Consider the following 20,842-nt stretch of genomic DNA (forward strand, 5'->3'; position numbering starts at 1 on the left):
ATAAAAAACTTACTAATTATAAGAATTTCTTATTATATTTACTAAATTTCCATTATATTATAACCTTTCATGGCAAGAAAAAGACAGTGTATATTGTTGGACAACCTATTTTCTATATTATCGTTAAGAAATCTATTTTCTAAAGTCACAATTTGATTTCTATGACGTCGACCTTTGATGCATGCTAGAATGAAAGAAGCGAGTATTAGAGTCTCCTTGAAACCATTTCGTTTTGGATTTTTGGTTAAGAATGCTTTGTAGTGTAGTTGCTCCCAAAAATTCTTAACCAACTTATTAGGATATATTAGTTGTATTTGAAGCAAGATTCCCGTTCACAAGCAACTCCTCTACCTCATTCAACTCCTTCACGGTCTTATCAATTTTAAGATTCAAAATACCGAAAACCTCCAAATTCCAAACCTTCAGTTTTTCCTTCAATTTTTTCATCTTTTCTTTTATAACAAAAACCTACTTGGGTTCAAATCCGTTAAATCCCACTCTCAACGTTTGTTGATTATTTTTTTTTTTTTTTTTTTTTTTCTATTTTCAGATAAGTATGGTGTCTAGTGCATGTACCATTCATTAAGCTATATTGGAGTCTAGAGTAAAGGTTCACTTTGATGGAAGTCCATAGGTTGAGATAGGAAATCAATGACATGGTATCTTTGTGATTGTAATCATGTTGATTATAATAAAAGAAGTCCTTTGAAAAGGGTACTGGACTCTGGACATGATTAGTTATTAGGTTAATAGTGAATAAGTATAAAAAATAAAAATAGTACTGTGTTATTTTCCTTTTCCTTTACTTATTTATTTTTTTCATGTTCTTCATGGTTTAACAGATGAGATGAAAATATGTATTGTTATAATATTTTTATTAAATAAAGTAAATTTTTATTAAAGTTTATTAACGTTTCACTTGTTTTATTTATTTGTGTTAATTAGAGATAAATCAAGAGAATTTGAAGAAAAGAGTGAATTTTATACATATTATGAATTTGAATGTTGAACGAAGCTGAACGAAGTTGAATGAAGATTGAAGGTTCAGCGAAGCTTGAGAGGTTCAACGAAGCTTGAGAGGTTGAGTGATTTAGGGATTCGAACGAAGCCTGAATGTTGAAACTGAACGTAGCTTGAGAGATTTAGGGATTGGAGCTTGTGAGTGAGAATCACAGATTTAGGATTGAAGCTAATGAGTAAGAATATCGCAGATTTTTTTAGGGTTTAGGGATTGAAGAAGCTTGAAAACGAATCTGATTTAGAGATTGAAGCTCGAAGGGTTGTGGGATTGAAGAAATTCTGAAAAAAGAGGGAAGAAGTGAAACAGCGCGGGTTTGTCGACTTCTCGACGGTTGCTTTTGAACGGCCGCAAGGTTTCAAATATTAACATAGCGGCGGCGGTTCTTCTAAATTGCCAGAATGCATGTGTCGTAAGTCAACATATTTTTTGTAGTGGTTGGGAAAAACAGACATAAAGAAAATAAAATAACGCAATCACAATACAAGAATATAACGTGGAAACCCCAAAACGGAGAAAAAACCACGGTCGTTGTCTAAATCGACAACCAGATAATAAACACTATGTGAAAATTGTTACAACACATAGACTTCACTCTCAACCACCTCATGCCCTAGTACACCCACACTCTCCAACCTTCATTGTTCTAAGCAATGTAAAATTTCTCCAATATAATTTCCTTAACATTTTTTCCTCCGTTAGCAATGTGGGACTTACATTGCAATCAACCCCAAAGACTTGATTTATGGTAGTTGGAAAATTAGTAAATAATTAAATTATTTACTAAGTAAAAGAAAAGACCGATAAGACCCAGTTGTGGTGTGTTGCGCCCATAGTAGTGTGAAAATTATTTATAAATCATATATTTGCTATTAAATAAAAAAAGTAGTGTGAGAATTAGTAAATAATTGAATTATTTCATGTACTCATGCAAATAATCCCTTATGAATATTGGGTGACACGAAATTAAGGTCCTCCTTTGTAATTCGTACCATAACTCTTGCAATTTTATTCTAAGTTTTCTTTACTTTCCCTATCTTTAGTTTTGTGTTTTTATTTTATTTTGCAGTTATTTACCATGTTTATGTGTGAGTAGTTTTCCTTCTTATTAGGATTATAGAAAGTAATCAGAGAATATTTTCCGTAATAAATGTGTTCATGCTTTTATTGTTCGAATTTTTAAACAAATTTTATTCATATCATATATATTGTACTCCCTCCGGTCCTTATTATAAGGAACACTTTGAAAAAATCACACAGACCAATGAAACACATTTAACATAGTTATTTTCATTTAATACTCTTATAAATTTTAATTTATTCCATGTATACCCTTATTTAATTACTCTTTATTCAACTAACTTACTTATTTTTAAATTCTCTCTCATAATAAATAAGGGCATAAGTGAAATTGAACATTTAAAAAATTTGAAAATTGGTCAAAGTTTCTTATAAAAAGGACCAAATTTTTTGCCCTAAGTGTTCCTTATAAAAAGGACCGGAGGGAGTATTTATTTATAAATCTTAGAACATCAAACCAAACAACTGAGAGGTGCAGAAGTTGATACTCCAAACCATATATTTTCCTTGTAACGTGTGCTTGAGGTGTTGGGAAGTCTGGGGGAGCTTAACGGACCAATGCTTCAACACTTGACAATCAACCCCAATATGATCGTAATATAGAATTTAAGTCGATAAACATCGTAAGCAAGAAAGTGAGCCTCGAAAGTGAGAGTTGTGTTATTTTAGGATTTGCTTATGCAAGTTGCTTATTAATTACATCGAGAGACATAAACGAAAATTTGATACAGAAAAATGCAAATTTCTAGTAGCGCGCGGTTGTTGATATTAGAAAAAGAAAAAACAAATTTTTTTTATTTTTTTGACACAAGAAAAAACAAAACTTATTGAATACAAAACACAATAATTAAATAACAACTCATAGAATATTATTTTCGTCAAAAAAAAAAAACTCATAGAATATTATTGTAGTGTCTATGTGTAAGCTCTTGGATCTGGCACTACGGAATCATGTGGGAACTTAATCTTCTAATTACATTAAAACACATAGACATTTTTTTCTAATACAGTGCACAATCATAAAAGTTGGGCACATAGTTCTTGGACAATCAGATGTACCAAAACATTTTTTACCTGTAAAAATTATAATAAAAGAATGTAATTAAAATAGATAAACATATTATATAGGAAGTAAAGAAATAAATTTGAAAAGGATAAACAAATTACTTTCCTTTTTACCTGGATTACCTGCAGCGTTCGTTGCAACATTGAATAAGGAAAGAAAGATAATGATAATATTAACAAACTTGACAATTGCATCCATATATATTTTCCCTTTTTGCATATATATATATATAACATAATTTTATCACTTTATGATTTATAAAGTTCATCCTCTCATTATATCAATTAAATAGATTTTAGTGCTTATGAATTTGTAAGGAACACTTCTTAAATAAGAGTATATTTAATAAATGTCTCTTAATTAGATTAAAGTGTTGTGTTTAACTTTAACCCCCACTTAGTAAAATGGTAACATAAAAAACTTACTAATTATAAGAATTACTTATTATATTTACTAAATTTCCATTATATTATAACCTCTCATGGTAAGAAAAAGACAGTGTATATTGTTGGACAAATTTACTATATATGCTACCTACCATGAGTGTATTAACTAACTTAGTAAAAATATATAACATAAAAAATTTACTAATCATAAGAATTCATTAATTATATTTACTACATTTCCATTATATTATAATCTTTCATGGTAAGAAAAAGAAAATGTCACAAAAGATGAATAATATTGTTGTTGGACAACCTATTTACTATATATATATATGCCTACCATCTCCATGAGTGTATTGTTGGACTAAAGTTAACAATTGCTACATGTGACTTATAGATTATAGTTTGATAACTTCTCTTATGGCCTCCATGATTTTTTTATACCTCCAAAAATCTCATTTTTTGCCCTTAAAAAAATTCGGAACGCAGAAATTGAAGATTTTTCGAAGTTTGTCTAGTGCAAATTCAAGAAAAATCCGGGAAACAGAAATCGAAGTTTTTCGTCAAGGCAAAAAAATTCAGTAAATAGAAACCGAATTTTTTTATCGAAGGGCAAAAAAGGAAATCCGGCTGGAGGGGGGAAAGAAACATGGCGGCCAGAAGAGAAGCCATGCTAAAGATTTACATCCTCCATGGAGACCTCACAAAGAAATAGTTTTAGCTATTTGCCAAATAATGTTTTTGGATGCCCTCAACTTTGAGATATTAAAATCCTTTACTAGTAGAAATTTCATTATTTCTAGAATAATTTGATCATTAAGTGCAAACCTTTGTTGAATTGCGAGAATAATACCAATATCGATAACGATTACGTCAATATACTCTTCTTCTTGGTAGCATGCTGAAGCATATAACTCCTCTAGTTGTGATTCTTGTGAACATTTCATTTATTGCTCCATTAGACATTTTGACAAATCTAGCAGCTTCTGGATTTCGAGTTTTCCTATTTTGATAGGAAGCTCGTTGAACTCATAAACGTCGCAAGTCATGAACATCTAGTCCTTTAAGATTTGGACCATGCAATTGACAGAAGATGGATTTTCATTATACCACCATGAGGATAATGCAAAACAATCTCTTATTTTGTTATCCTTTGCCACAATGCTAAGTGGTTTGTCAACATTTTTACCTGATCTACTTGCAATCCATAAGGCTGCATCATGAACCATGATATGCATCTTCGCGGAACCACGCATCAACAAACTTGACTCCAAAAGTCTGTTTGTGCATGCTTCGACCAAACATCCTTTTGGTAAACCCTAGTCGTTTTCCCGTTTCTAGATTTCTTGCAATGAAGCACACATGATAAATTGATAATGTTGGTAGCTCACATGATATTTTTGAAATTTTAGCAGCAACTTCTTGATAAGTAAAGAGTTCTTAACTGTGGAAGCATTGTAACCATTGAAAGAGGAAAAAGGCTTTTCAACTTGTTGCAGTTATAGACTTCTATTTCTTTTAGCTTTGAAAAATACAATTCTGCAATAGGAAGCTGCACAAGTTCTTCATTTTCTGCAACAATTTGTTTCAATTCTTGACAATCGTAAACGCGAAGGTACATCAACTCTTGTAGGCTTCCATGTGTTTCCATGGAGAGCAAAAATTTCAATTCATCACAATCACCTACTGTTAAACGCTGAAGGCATTGGAAACTCCAAATCTAAAATGGAACATCCAAAGGTAAATGACCAAATAATATTGAGGTGGGTAGTATTACAAATATCAATAAGGAAAATAGCATAAATACCACAAAACTATATAGCATTTCAATGAGTACTCACTTCTTTCAGATGATGTTGTCTCTGATCATCCTTCAAATTGAACCATGGTATAGCCAATTTTGGACATCCCAGTATGACTAGCATCTTCATAGATTGAGATGGCCACTTTGCTTGACAATTCTCTGGACACAATGCCAACGAGATTGTCAAGATAAAGCGGTTTGAGAGCTTCCAAATGAGGAAGCAAGACATGGTTTTGGTATTGGTGTGATGAAAGGTGTTCCTGATAACTTTCACCAAAACATATTCCAGCTTAGGAGCACGTGATATACACATTTTTTGCAATTGTGCAAGTCCTTCGACATAACAAATTGGGAATATCGACTCTAAACTTTTACAATTAAAAATGTCAACATCCCTTAGTTTGGTCATCAAAAAATGAGAGTTCATTTGAGTTGGAATTATTTCCTCATTTGTATTACAACCACTATGTTCGTTTCCACTTGCACCAATTATATGTTTCAATTCATTGCAGCCACTTATTTTTAGTTGTTCTAGTTGTTGCATACTTTGAGCAAGAGATGCTGAGAAGAGCACTTCACCAGACCCGCAATCTGATAAGTTGAGGATCTTAAGATTTCTTAACGTACATTCCGATGGAAATATGTTACATAACCATATGCAATGTTGTATTTCAAGTTCCTCTAGTTTCTCAAGGTAGCGTAGAACTTGCATGGGCGGATCTCGACATAATTGTGTCAAGTTTTCCATACGCTGAAGGCGTAACTTGACCAAGTTGCAAATCAAATTATCTTCGTTGAAATCATAGGTTGCATCGAAGATGCATTCTATCTTTTGGCAACTTGCAAGATGGAGGGAAGTCAAACCATTCATGCCTCCCACAACTCCAACCATATCTGGGATGATATTCTTACATCCTCCATTGAGGCTTATAAAAGAAATTGTTTCAGCTATTTGCATAATATTCTTTTTGAATGCCTTCAACTTGGAGATATTAAAATCTTCTACCTGAATAACTTTTTTCCCTTCTGGTGTGATTGGATGATTTAGTACAAACCTCTGCAACTTTGGAAGAGTAACAATGTCCACAGTGATCTCATGAAAGTATGCTTTTGGGTAGCTTGTCGAAGTGTACAACTCTTCAAGTTGTAAACATTTTCCAATTGCTCCATTATAGGTTTTTTGGAAAATATGACAGAGTGATAAATCTATTAGCTTCAGCCTTTTGAGTTCTCCTATTTTGTTAGGAAATTCATTGAAGTGAGAACGTCGCAAGTCAAGAACCTCAAGTCTTGTTAAGCTTGTTATGAAAGAAATGTCACCAAACTTGAATCCATTCAAGCGCAGAGTTCGAACATTTGTTAACAAGTGGGTTGATGGTGGCAATAATAATGGTATTATTTGGGAAGTATAGTAATCAATGGTCACTGAAAAAACCTTGAGCTCTTCTATTCCTTCAAATGTTAAATGAGATATATCCAGGGAATTCCATGATCTACTCTCATTTATATTTAGCAATAGAATTTTAAGGCTTGGGGAATGCCATTGACGAAAAATTGGATTTTTGTTATACCACCATGAGGATGCTGCAAAACAATCTCTTAAACTAGCATCCTCGAGTTTGTCAATGCTTACCAGAATTTTGTGATTATCTGATCTTCTTGATATCCATAAGGCTATGTCACGAACCATGTCATGCATCTTCACGCAACCATGCATCAGCAAACAAGAATCCAAAAGTTTGTTTATGTGTGCTTGGACCAAGTTCCTTGTTGATTGTAACGAGTATGTTCTTCCTAGACGTAGTCCAATTGCATACCTCATTAAATCTTCTATTGGGATATGATAATCTTCTGGAAACATACAACACATCAGAAAGATCAACTCATGGCATACTTACACTCATAGCATACTTTCTGTGGCGCACCATCTAATAGCTCACAGAATTCATCATCAATTCTTGCAAGTTTTTGGAATAAAGTCCAAGATTCATCTTCGGACAAGAGCCCCAGATGAATTTTCTTTTGACAATCCATTAAATTACAAACATGTTCATTACGAGTTGCTACAAGAATTTTCCATCTGCGTCTATTAACATTGTCTAAGCGAATTCCTATATCCATCAAATGGATCTCACTCCATAGATCATCAAAATTAGTCGATGACAAAAAAACACACGATTCAAATAGTCCCCTAGAAAAGGAAATACTAAAGTAGGGTTTTAAATTGTGATTTCAATTAACTTTTTAACCTTTACATTACAGCAAAATCTAAGAAAATTTGGATATGTAAAGGTTCTCAAATCATTCACTTCAAGATCAAATGATCTTCAGCGTAATTACTCCAAGCTAGGCATCACAGGCAACAATGGAAATGGGGTTTGTCGAGGGAAGCGCAACCAAATTTGATAGGAATGGTGATTAATAATGAAGACCTAATGGTTTAAGCATCCTCATATAGCAGCTCTATTCGGAATTTGGCCAACCCTACTTGTCAATTCATAGTCCAAAGAGTTAGGTATATTCCCTTTGTTTATCCTAGAATAGTACAATCTGCACATGGGAGGAGACAACTGCCATGTCATTTCTCTAGAACCTTCATTCATATCCATTTGTGCCATTTTATCAATTTTGTTAATTCAACCATCACAACATTCAAAAAATATTTTGGAAGACTTTTCTTTCGGTTTCCGTTTTTATTCAAAAATTGTCTAATAACATAGCCGCAAATAATATAATAATCGATGGACCAGAGTGCACAGTGGAATATAGTGCACAACAAAATATACGGAAACGTTTAAATTGTCTCTTTTTTGTGGAACTTGAACAAACAAATTATCTAGCACAATCAACACCAACAAGTGCTCCCGCCGAGGCACTAGTTAAGGAACTAAAAGAGGAAATAAAAGAGAAGTTTTTTTTTTTGACGCTGAAATAAAAGAGAAGTTATGCATTGAAAAAATCAAAATTTAGATTTTTCATGTGTTGATTACACAATACTCAAGATAAACTTTCTACAATTGAATTCTTAACTAGTGCCCCTGGGGCACTATTTAGCATTTGCCTAAAAAAAATGTAAAAACTATAAATAAGAACACCTCAATTTTAACTTGAAAAACTCTCGATATGAGAATAAAAAACCACGGGTCGTGAAGACTAAAGAAACAACTCCGCGGGTCTTTTCTTTTTTTTTTCTTTCTTTTACACTTGAAGTGGGATCCACATTCACTTTGAACCTCTCGGCTGCCTCTCATAATCTTTCAGAGGAATATCATCTTCTCTTAATTTCATCCTTATCAACAAAAAAAAGAAAAATCAAAATATTGATCAGCAGAGAACTAACTTAACACTAGGTACACGTACTCAAATAATGTATATGAATTATTTATTGAATGTCTAAATATAAACTATATTTATGTTGAACATTATTTGAAAGGAAACTATCTTCAGTAATGAGCAACATTAATCAATCAAAATCACAAGAACATTATTGAACATTATTTGCATAGCCAATTGTATCAGACTTAGGGTTATGTGAAATGATTCAAAATGAAGTTTTAGTTTGTTTTCTATCTCACTGTCCAAAAGTTGAACTAAATGATTGCTCTATTAGAAAATTAAGAAAAAAAGTCAAAATACTGAATAGAAACATTGTTAATACTCCTAGCTAGCAAGGAAGAAAAGTTACCTGAATTTGTTTTAAGCTTGGAGCAGAATTGGGGCAATTGTATACGTCGATTTCTCGAAGTTTATCGGCATGTAACTTACAACCACGGCAGATGTCTACAAAATTCGGTAGAGAAGACAATCTTATCACATTCAAGTTTGGAAGAACAATTTCCATTGTATTCATAATGTTGTGGCTTTGACTATGTCTAAAAACCTCTTTAAGTGCAACAGATTCTGATAAGCGAAGAGTGCTTAATTGTGGAAGCATTGTAACCATGGAAAGAGGGAAAAGACTTTCCAACTTGTTGCACTTTTTGACTTCTATATGTTTTAGCTTTGGAAAATACAATTCAGCATTTGCTTCAACAATTTGTTCCAATTCTTTACATTCGTAAACGTAAAGTTCCATCAACTCTGGCAGGCTTCCATGTGTTTCCATGGAGAATACACATTTCAGTTCATAACATTTGGTCACTTTTAAACGCCGAAGACATTGGAAACTCCAAATCAGTTCATAACATTTGGTCACTTTTAAACACTGACTCAACTTCAGATGTTTCAGCTTTGCGGGTGAGTTCTGAAATGGAATATCCAAAGGTAAAAACAAATAATATTGGGGTAAGTAGCATTACAAATATCAGTAAGAAAATGGCATAAATATTTGAATATGAGTACTTACTTCATTCAAATGATGTGTTCTTTTATCATAGCCAACGTTGAACGTGAACCATCGTGTAACCAATCTTTCACAATTATCTATGTTTAGTTTCCACAAAGACTGAGGAGGCCACTTAGCATGACAATGCTCTGGACACATCCCAATGAGATTGGGAAGTTGACTCAGTGTCAGATCTTCCAATTGAGGAAGTAAGACATGGTTTTGGTATTGGTAAGATGAAGGGCGTTCATGATTACATTCACCAAACACATATTTCTGCTCAGGAGCATGCGATATATCCATCTTTTTCAATCGTGGAAGTCCTTCGACATAAAAAATCGGAAATATTGACTCTAAACTTTGACAACTTGAAATCTTAACTTCCCTTAGATTGGTCATAAAAAAATGAGAGTTCATTGGAGCTGGAATTATTTCCTCACTTGTATTATAACCACCATGTTTGCATCCACCGGAAGCAATTAAATGCTTCAAATTAAAGCATTCACTAATTGTTAGTTGTTCTAGTTGCTGCAGACTTTGAGCAACAGATTCTGAGAAGAGTACTTCATCTGTCTTGCAATGGTATAACCTGAGGATCTTAAGATTTTGCAAGTTACATTGCCTTGGAAATATGATGCGTAACTCCTTGCAATCATGTATGTCAAGTAGTTCTAGTTTCTCAAAGAACTGTAGTACTTGCAGAGGTGGACCATGACATAATTCTGTCAAATGATACATATACTTAAGGTGTAACTCAACCAACCTTGGAATCAACTCATCTTCCTGGAAATCACAGGTTGTATCAAAGATGCATTCTATCTCACTACAATCAGTAAGATGAAGAGTAGACAAATTATTCATGCCTCCAACAAATCCAACCATATCTGGAATGATATTTACACTTCCTCCACGGAGGCCTTTCAAAGAAATTGTCTCAGCTATTTGCAGAATATTTTTGTTGGATGTCCTCAACTTTGAGATATCAAAATCATTTACTTGCACAACTCTAGTTCTTTCTGGAGTGATTGGATAACCAAGTACAAACCTTTGTAGATTTTGGAGAATACCAATATCCAGGATGATCTCATGGACATACTTAGGGTAACATTTTGAAGCATAAAACTCCTCTAGCTGTGAACATTTTCCTATTGCTCCATTATAGTAATACTGAAAAATATGACATTCTGACAAATCTAGCAGCTTCAGGCTTCTAAGGTTTCCTATTTCGATAGGAAGCTCTTTGAACTCACAACGTCGCAAGTCAAGAATCTCTAGACTTGTTAAGCTTGCTATGAAAGAAATGTCACCAAGCTTCAATCCATTTAAGCGCAGAGTTCGAACATTTGTCAACAGTTGGATTGATGGAGGAAATGATATTGGTACTATTTTGTAATTGATGGTTAGAGAGAAAACCTCAAGCCCTTGTATTCCTTCAAATGTTAAAGGTGATAAATCCAAGGAATTCAATGAACTATGAGCAATGATATTTACCAATAACATTTTAAGATTTGGAGCATCCAATTGACAAAAAGAGGGATTTTCATTAAACCACCATGAAGATACTGCGAAACAATCTTTTACTCGGTTATCATTTGCCACAATGCTAAGTGGCATGTCAACATTTACCAAGATTTTGTTGTTATATGATCTATTTGCAATCCATAAGGTTGTGTCCCTAACCATGTCATTTATCTTCACGGAACCACGCATCTGCTTACTTGACTCAAAAAGTTTGTTTATGAGTGTTTGAATCAAGCTCCTGTTTGATTGTATACCCAGTCCAAGTGCACACCTCATCAAATCTTCTGTTGGGATGTGATGTTCTTGGGGATAAAGAGAACACACTTGTAAGAGTTGTACTTCAGGCCTTGGCAAATAATCATAGCATAATTTAAGACAATTCAAAGGATGTGTCACTCTTTCTTCATGATCCTCCAATGCCTCTAAATCTCTCAGCTTAGCTAATCCCGACTCCCACTCAATGTTTTGCTTACCTTTTAATGATGATGCCAAAGTTTTGATTGTTATTGGCAGTCCCTTGCATTCATCACAAAGTTTTCGCGGCACACCATCCATCGAATCAGAGAACTGGTCGTCAACTTGTGCATGCTTCTGGAACAAAATCCATGATTCATCTTCAGATAAGATCCCCAAATAAATCTCCTTCTGACAATTCATCAAAGTGCATACATGTTGATCACTGGTGATTACAATGATCTTCCATGCTTCCTTATTAAAATCGTCCAAGTAAATCCCGATATCCTTCAAATTGAACTCTTTCCATAAACTGTCTACTATGATAAGAATTCGCTTCTTTTCCTTCAAACTCATCCATAAATGTTGTCCTCCAATGGCTCTAATATCTGGAGTTTGAGACACGGTGATTGATATAACCTCATCAAACATTTTCCGATCCTCAGCCTGCTTGCCAACTTGAGTTACAAGAGTTGTTTTTCCAGATCCACTCTCTCCATACAATCCTATCATATGGATGGAGTCATCATTAAGTGTCTCAAAGAGTTCATCATAAGCTTTTTGTCTTGATACAAAATAAATGAAGTCTTCCACATCATTACTTATGCTAGAAGAATCTTCTGACGCTTCTTCAGTTTCATCCTTATTTAACAAGAAAATAAAAACTTTGGTCAGCAGAGGTACTATCTTCACACCATGTACGGTCATATTTTAGAAACTTCGGGACCAATTTGAAACTTTTAAAAGCTTGAGGTACCAACTTGAAACTTTTAAAACATAAGGGACCAATTTGAAACAAAATAAACATAAGGCACCAACTTGAAACCTAAAATAAACATAAGGGACCAAATGTGCAATTAAGCCTAAAGTTTTTAAGCATATCATCTTTTTATTATATTTATCTTATATTCTTTCTATATTTTTTTTAATATTTTTTAGTGACTTACCAAAAAAAAATATAATAAAGTTAATTACTATCAAATTTACTAAATTACAGTAAATATTCCTAATCAAATTACTAATTTTTTATTAAAAAAATACACGGGACCATTATTTGTCACTGATGCATAAAAAATTGGATAAATATTTGTCATTGATAATTTATTCATTTAATCAATTTTACAAGAAATAACACAATTGTTTCACTTATATTTTAACAATATTATATGACAAATTTTTAAATATTTTATTCTAAATAAATTTTCACCTTTTTTTTTTAAGAAGCTAAATTAGCTCACCCAAATTGAATTTTTTTACCTTAATATAATGACAAACTTAAATATCAAATAAAAGTCAATAGACCGTGCAAATGCACGGGTCTTTTAATTAGTACATTTAAAAAATGCACGGGTCTTTTAACTAGTACATTTAAAAATGAATGTAATTAAAATACAGTCATTTGACTTGCTTAAAATTTCAAATCCTTTTAAATTTTTAATTACTCCATCCAAAACACTCGCAGTATATTCTTGTCTACCAACATGTTCATGGTTTACAATGGCAATGTTCTTAGCTTTAACCAATTTGTGACCTTTTGATAGTTTTCTAGCTTTATTAATTGTCAAAGGAAATTATTCAAACATTGAACTAAATAAAGTTGTTTTCAAAAAATTAACAAAACAAAAAGCCACTAGGATTGATGTGAGGGATTTGAGTAGTATGCATGAGTTTCTAGGTTCGATCCTCATTGGCAACATTGTAAATAAAAATAACAAAACAGTCAAAATAACGAAGAAATTATTGTTAGTACTCCTAGTTAGCAAGGAAGAAGAGTCACCTGAATTTTTGTTAAGCCTGGAGCAATTTTGGGGCAGTTGGATATGTTGAATTGTAGAAGCTCAATGGCATGTAACTTACAACCATGGCAGATATCTACAAAATTTGGTAGATCGACCAATGTTACTTCTGTCAAGTTTGGAAGAGAAATTTCCATTTTATTCACAATGTCCTCTCCTTGACCATGTCTAAAAACCACTTGAAGTTGAGTTGCTTTTGATAAGCGAAGAGTGATTAATTGTGGAAGCATTGTAACCATGAAAAAAGGGAAAACACTTTTCAGCTTGTTGCAGTTTTTGACTTCTATTTGCTCCAGCTTTGGAAAATACAATTCAGCAGCATTAGAAAGCTGCAAAAGTTCTTCATTTGGTGCCGCAATTTGTTCCAATTCTTGACAATCGTAAACGCGAAGGCACATCAACTCTGGTAGGCTTCTATGTGTTTCCATGGAGAACAAACATTTCAATTCTTCACAATTACCCATTGTTAAATACTGAAGGCATTGGAAACTCCAAATCTGAAATGCAATATCAAAATGTAAATAACCAATAATATGTCAATGATAATCAAGGAAAATAGCACAAATATGAGTACTCACTTCATTCAGATGATGTTGGCTCTGATGATAGCCAGCTTTCAAATTGAACCATGGTATTGCCATTTTTCGACAATTCTCTATGGTTAGTATTCTCAGAGACTGAGATGGCCAATTTGCTTGATAATTCTCTGGACACATCCCAACGAGATTGTCAAGATAATCCAGTTTTAGAACTTCTAAATGAGGAAGCATGCCATGGTTCAGGTTTTGGTGTGATGAAAGGTGTTCGTGATCACATTTACCAAACACATATTCCAGCTTAGGAGCATGTGATATAAGCATCTTTTGCAATTGTGGAACTCCTTCAACATAACAAAGAGGAAATACCGACTCTAATCTTTGACAATCATAAATGTTAACATCCCTTATATTGGTCAAAAAAAAATGGGAGTTCATTGGTGCTGGAACTATTTCCTCACTTGTACTACAGCCACCATGTTCGCTTCCACTTGCAGTAATTATATGCTTCAATTCACTGCAACCATGTATTGTTAGCTGTTCTAGTTGCTGCAAACTTTGAGCAATAGATTCTGAGAAGAGTACTTCATTGGTCTTGCAATATGATAAGCTGAGGATCTTAAGATTTCTCAAGTTACATTGCGTTGGAAATATGATGTGTAATCTCCGGCAATTATCTATGTCAAGTACTTCTAGTTTCTCAAAGAAGTGTAATACTTGCAGAGGCGGACCATGATAAAGTTCTGTCAATTGATATACAGATTTAAGGCGTAACTCAACCAACCTGGGAATCATATCATCTTCCTTCAAATCACAAGTTGTATTAAAGATGCAATCTATCCCGCCATAATCATTAAGATGAAGAGTAGACAAATTATTCATGCCTCCAACAAATCTAACCATATCTGGAATGATATTTGCACTTCCTCCACGATGGCCTTTCAAAGAAATTGTCTCAGCTATTTGCAGAATATTTTTGTCGGATGTCCTCAACCTTGAGATATCAAAATCAGTTAGTTCTACAACTCTAGTTCTTCCTGGAGTGATTGGATAACCAAGTACAAACCTTTGTAGATTTTGGAGAATACCAATATCCAGGATGATCTCATGGACATACTTATATGGGTAACATTTTGAAGCATATAACTCCTCTAGCTGTGAACATTTTCCTATTGCTCCATTATAGTAATATTGAAAAATATGACATTGAGACAAATCTAGCAGCTTCAGGCTTTCGAGGTTTCTTATTTCGATAGGAAGTTTGTTGAAGTAACAACGTCGCAAGTCAAGAACCTCTAGTCTTGTTAAGCTTGCTATGAAAGAAATGTCACCAAGCTTCAATCCATTTAAGCGCAGAGTTCGAACATTTGTCAACAATTGGATTGATGGAGGAAATGATATTGGCACTATTTTGTAATTGATGGTTAGAGAGAATACCTGAAGCCCTTGCATTCCTTCAAATGTTAAAGTTGATAAATCCAAGGAATTCAATGAACCATGAGCACTTATATTTATCAATAGCATTTTTAGATTTGGAGCATGCAATTGACAAAAAGAGGGATTTTCATTAAACCACCATGAAGATACTGCAAAACAATCTCTTATTCTGTTATCCTCTGCCACAGTGCTAAGCGGTTTGTCAACATTTACCAAGATTTTGCAATCATCTGTTCTATTTGCAATCCATAAGGCTGCATCACGAACTATGTTATGCATCTTCACAGAACTACGTGTCACCAAACAAGATTTTAGAAGTGTATTTATGGTTGCCTCCATCGAGCTCCTCATTAACTCTAACGATGATCTTTCATTCGTACTTAGTCCATGTGCATATCTCACCAAATCTTCTGATGGGATGCGATATTCTTCTGGAAAAAGAGCACACAATAGAAAGATTTTTTTTGCTCGTGTTGGCAAATGATCATAGCTTAATTTAGTAGATGGAAGGCAAGAAGTTGCTTTATCTTCGTCATCAGATGCCTTTGAATCCACTAACTTCTCATACGCCTGCTGCCACTCAATATCCTCCCTTTCATTGAATAATGACCCCACAATTTTGATTGCTAAGGGAAGTCCCATAGATGCATTGCATATTTGTCGTGGCACATCTTTCAATACCGTGGAGCGTTGGTCATCAATTTCTGCAAACGTTTGGAATAAATTCCAAGACTCATCCTCGGACAAGAGCTCCAAATGAATCTTCTTTTGACATTTCATTGATGTACAAACACGCTCATCAGGTGTGGTTATGAGGATCTTCAAAGTTTTCTTGATATCATCATCTAATAGAATCCCGATATCCATCAATTTAAACTTTCCCCATAAATTGTTTACTATGAAAAGAATTCGCTTCTTTTGTTTTGAATTTAAACACAGCCATAATTCTTGTGCTCTTCCATTCTCACTATGTTTCTCCAGTTTCAATTTTAACATATCCGCAATTTCTCCTTGAATGGCTCTAATATTTGGAGTTTGAGTCACAGTGATTAATATAACCTTATCAAACATTTTCCGATCCTCAGCCTGCTTGCCAACTTGAGTAACAAGAGTTGTTTTCCCACATCCACCCTCTCCATACAATCCTATCATATGGACGGAATCATCATTCAGTGCCTTAAAGAGTTCATCATAAGCCTGTTTTCTTGATCCAAAATAAATGAAGTCCTCAGATGCAGCCTGATACTGAATACCTGGTAGTGAATCAAGACGAGAAAATGGTTGAATATTGCCTATGAATTTTCCAATTGCCTTTATCATTTGCTTGGGGAAAAGATATTGCCTAAGGATAGGTCTTGCCAAATATATAGCCGCCGCCACTGCAGTTGCAACGGTCACAACAATCACAATCATATTCGCAATCACATCTGCCATCATCACGTAAAGGCAACCTGATAATAGAATCATTTGTTATTATCACAAGAGTCACATCTGCCATCATCACGAAAGTGCGAGAGTCTTAAAGAGGAAATGAATTCTCCTTATAAGCATCAACTATCAAACTTAATGCATGTTTAAGTGAAAGCATCATACCTTTTCTTGGAGTGGATTTCTCAAGCAGCAAATGCTCACTTTGTCAGCTTGGCTTGGTTGGGAATCACAGTCCCTGTCACATATGCAGAGAATGATATATACTTGTGTTTGCACTTTTGCCTTAGACACACAATACGGTTCCTTTTGCTTTGCAAGTACTCACACTCTGTCAGCAACAAGTCAACGAAATATATCAACGAATTGATTTTGTATAATTCTAATTTAATAAAATTAATATAAGTACCAAACTGCAAATGGCATTCCTCTATTTTAGAAATTTATAGGATGTTTTTAGAGTATATTTTAGGTTTATTTCATTGTAATTTAGTAGTTTTAGACACTAATTCATGGCAAATAACTAAGGATTTAGTTTACTTTAAGAAGAAACAAGAGTCGGAAGAAATTGCACAAAAATAGGTGAAAATGACCAAAACGTGACCTTACATCGTGCCACCATCAGAAGGCATCGTGCCACGATACGGATTGATTAAATTGAAGAAAATCTGCTAATTTTTAGAGAAAATCAGGCAGCCATCGTGCCACGATGAGAGAAATTTATTTGAACAAAATCTTGCGAAAAAAGAAAAATATGGGAAAATCTGCACCCATCGTGCCATGATGGGATCCATCGTGCCACGATAGGGACCTAATAGCACGTGTTTTCACTATAAACTAGTTTAAAGACCCGTGCATTCGAATGGGTCATTGAATTTTATTCGATATTTAAGTTTGTCATGATATTATGGTAAACTCATCTACTATAAGCTAGTTTATCAGCTATCCGCTATTTTTTACCAAACAGAGCCAAAATCTTACTATTTCTAGTCTCTTTCAAGGTTTTAAAGCTCTTACCATTCATCCTTTCCATTTTATCAATCAAGATCTTAACAATAATTGTGACGGAACGGAAAACTATTCTTTTGGGCTAGATGATAATGTTAATAACATAAAAAATTGGAGGTTTCTTCCAAGTTTGTGTGCATTTCAAAATCAATATACTATAGAAAATGATCTGGCAAAGAGATTATTGATTTTGAAAACACAATTTAAAACAAACAAATTTAAAAATCATTTCATCCTGCAACATCAGCAACCACAATTTTAACCAACAAATCTTGTAAATATATAGTTAATGCATGTTTTGTAAAAAAAAAAAAACAAATGCATGTTTAAAGTGTGAAAGCATTATACTACTACCTTTATTGCAGTGGACTTTTCAAGAAGGAAATACTCGCTCGCTATATGAACTTAGCTTTGTTGGGAATCACAAATGCAGAGAAGGATACCTGTGTTTGAACTTTTGCTTTGGAGTAATTGGGTACAGTTTCTTTTAACACTTCTATAGTTTTTTTTGCTTCACAAAACAGCTTCTATAGTTTGGTCAACGGTTCTCTTTTCTTTTCCTCTCACCTAATTTTTTATTTCAAGTTTTCAACATTATCGTTGTTGGTTTATTTATTGTTTATGGCACTGCCAAAGATGGTGCTCAACTCCATGTGACGTTGTTTTGCATTATTTGGATCCTCTTTTCGTTAATAAAATTTACTTTTTAGATTAATAGAGAATTCAATATACCTGGTTCATATCAAATACGTATTGGTATGAATCAGATATATTGAATTCTCAATAAATGTAAAAAGTAAATTTTCTCTTGTATTTAAGATCGAAGAGAGTATTAAAATTTAGGAGGTCTACGCAAAACTATAAAAATTAGCTTGATAGTTGAAATTTGCAATACTCTTATAAAGGGTACCGAACAAGTTAGAACGTGGATTTATTTCATCGGTACTTTTTTTCCCCTCACCGAATTTATTTCAACGGTACTAGTATTTTAATTTTATTTTTTTTACTAAGAGGTACTGGTATTGTCATTGATTTATTTATGGATCATGCTAAATAGTGCATTGGGGAATTTATTAAGTATACTAAAATAGAAAATAAAAAATAAAATTAATATTGAAAATACAACTTTTATACTTTTGAGGTATTGAATGCATGCATTTCGAGATAAAATTTTTATTTTAATTTTAATATGTTTAGGATTTTTCTTTATTTATTTATTGTTTATGACCCTGTCCGATAAATGATGGTGCTCCACTGTCCACTCCATGTGACGTTCTTTGCATTCATGGTTGTTTATTTATTATTCTGACTCAAGCATTTGCTGTCATCTTGAGTAAACTAGTCAACGATGAGATACTACGAAGCCTTGATATTTCAAAAATGATTTAAGTATCATGTCTGACACGTATTTGATATTGATATTCGTCTGATACTTCTCGATATGTGTATTGTAGAAGTATCGGAAAAAAAAACTGATATATTTTAGATACTTCTCTGATACGCGTATCGGAGAAATATCGAGTAATTAATGATCTTTGATGATGGAAGCTGATACAATTCGTGTTTCCTCTTAAGTAGTGAATATTAGCATGATGTTCTTTATGGATAATCAACTATCTCTTTTTTGGTAGTGCTGATGATATTTTTTTGGGATAATATTAATTCTCATTTGTTTGCTCGTTTTGAGTAATTTGAATATTAATTTTTTGTCATTATCGATTTTTAGTTATGTTTATATATTTAATTTTAAATTTAATTTTTAAATAACGTATCCTGGCCGTATCGTATCTGAAATTTTGAAAAAATTTCCGTATTGGTATCGTGTCACGTATCTGGACTTCGTAATTATGAATCGATTTTTTACCATTGATTTTAGGTGAAATTGAGTTGAATAAAAATTAATTTATGCTTTCATACATTTACATAGAGTAAAGGATACTTATGCTTGTTCTCCGTGAGTTTTAGTTTAATTGGTAAGTGGATCTTATAAAATGAGATAGAGAGAGTATCTTTTAAGTTTTTTTTTACACAAATATCTTTTCGGTTTAAATCATGTTAAAGTTATAATCGCTATCACATATAGGGATGACAATGGGTAGGATACTATAGTACTCATCCTCATACCCGAAGTTTGAAAAATTACTCGTACACATCCCTATGGGTACTTAGGTACCCATATCCGTTCTCGTTACCCACATTTTTGCGAAAAATAAATCGATCAATTATAAAACATCATATCATTTCAATAGAATTAAAAAAAAATCAATGATTTTAATGTTAACAAATGAAAATTATAAACACAACAATTACTAACCTCATGCTAAAATTCATATCTTTGTTGACATATTCACATTGTGTTTGCATTATCTTATAAACAAACAATGTTTATTAAAAATGTATAAGAGTTTCATAGAGTTTTATTTTTTAAAATGGATATACATATATTATTATATAATAATATAAATAAAATAAATAAATAAATATTATGTGGGTATGGGGCGGGATGGGCACTAATTAGGTATCCGTACCCGCACTCATACTCGCTCATTTTTATAGGTAGTTACCCATACTTGTGCCCGTACCCAAAATACGGGTTTTTATCTTACTCATCGTGGATATTTTTTGCGGATACCCATTGGAGATGGGTCAAATTGCCATCCCTAATCACATCTTAGTTCTGATTCCTTTTAATTTGTTATTTTAACACCTACACAGATCAAGGCCGAATCTTTTGATCTGATTAAAAATTTGATAATTTATCTCGTTTTAGATCTTTCCATAGTTTATAACTTCAGATCTATCTCTAATTTAAGTTATTAACATATTATACATGAGTCAGGATCCGTTGACACCATGTATCAAATAAAAGTTTGACACCAAATATTAACCATTGATTTTGTATAATCCAAATTCCAAAGGCTAATACAAGATCACTTAAAATATCACATGCCATTTAATCCACCGAATCAGTCCTTTATTATTTTT

The 20,842-nt window shown here is 33.2% G+C and overlaps 2 protein-coding genes and 2 long non-coding RNA genes across 4 annotated transcripts; 1 reads left to right on the forward strand and 3 right to left on the reverse strand.

Moving 5' to 3' along the window:
• Nucleotides 1–113: 113 nt before the first annotated feature.
• On the forward strand, nucleotides 114–711 carry LOC123916747. The gene is made up of 2 exons (XR_006812257.1): nucleotides 114–425; nucleotides 551–711. It is a non-coding gene; the product is annotated as an uncharacterized LOC123916747 (long non-coding RNA).
• A 2,234-nt stretch (nucleotides 712–2,945) lies between these two features.
• On the reverse strand, nucleotides 2,946–3,540 carry LOC123917416. The gene is made up of 2 exons (XR_006812447.1): nucleotides 3,278–3,540; nucleotides 2,946–3,172 (listed from the first exon to the last, which is right to left on the reverse strand). It is a non-coding gene; the product is annotated as an uncharacterized LOC123917416 (long non-coding RNA).
• Nucleotides 3,541–4,958: 1,418 nt separating this feature from the next.
• On the reverse strand, nucleotides 4,959–7,972 carry LOC123915234 (disease resistance protein At4g27190-like). The gene is made up of 4 exons (XM_045966375.1): nucleotides 7,843–7,972; nucleotides 7,280–7,465; nucleotides 5,392–7,205; nucleotides 4,959–5,270 (listed from the first exon to the last, which is right to left on the reverse strand). The coding sequence occupies exons 1-4, from the start codon at nucleotides 7,970–7,972 to the stop codon at nucleotides 4,959–4,961; spliced, it is 2,442 nt and encodes an 813-aa protein (XP_045822331.1).
• Nucleotides 7,973–8,265: 293 nt separating this feature from the next.
• LOC123914509 lies at nucleotides 8,266–18,429 on the reverse strand. Its single transcript, XM_045965711.1, has 7 exons — nucleotides 18,212–18,429; nucleotides 17,015–17,180; nucleotides 14,027–16,872; nucleotides 13,430–13,945; nucleotides 9,700–12,294; nucleotides 9,040–9,597; nucleotides 8,266–8,643 (listed from the first exon to the last, which is right to left on the reverse strand). Exons 3-7 carry the CDS (start codon nucleotides 16,856–16,858, stop codon nucleotides 8,623–8,625), a joined length of 6,522 nt encoding a protein of 2,173 aa, XP_045821667.1. The 5' UTR covers nucleotides 16,859–16,872; nucleotides 17,015–17,180; nucleotides 18,212–18,429; the 3' UTR covers nucleotides 8,266–8,622.
• Between the last annotated feature and the right edge of the window lie 2,413 nt (nucleotides 18,430–20,842).

Source organism: Trifolium pratense, linkage group LG3, assembly GCF_020283565.1.
Source record: "Trifolium pratense cultivar HEN17-A07 linkage group LG3, ARS_RC_1.1, whole genome shotgun sequence".
Taxonomy (NCBI): Eukaryota; Viridiplantae; Streptophyta; class Magnoliopsida; order Fabales; family Fabaceae; genus Trifolium; species Trifolium pratense.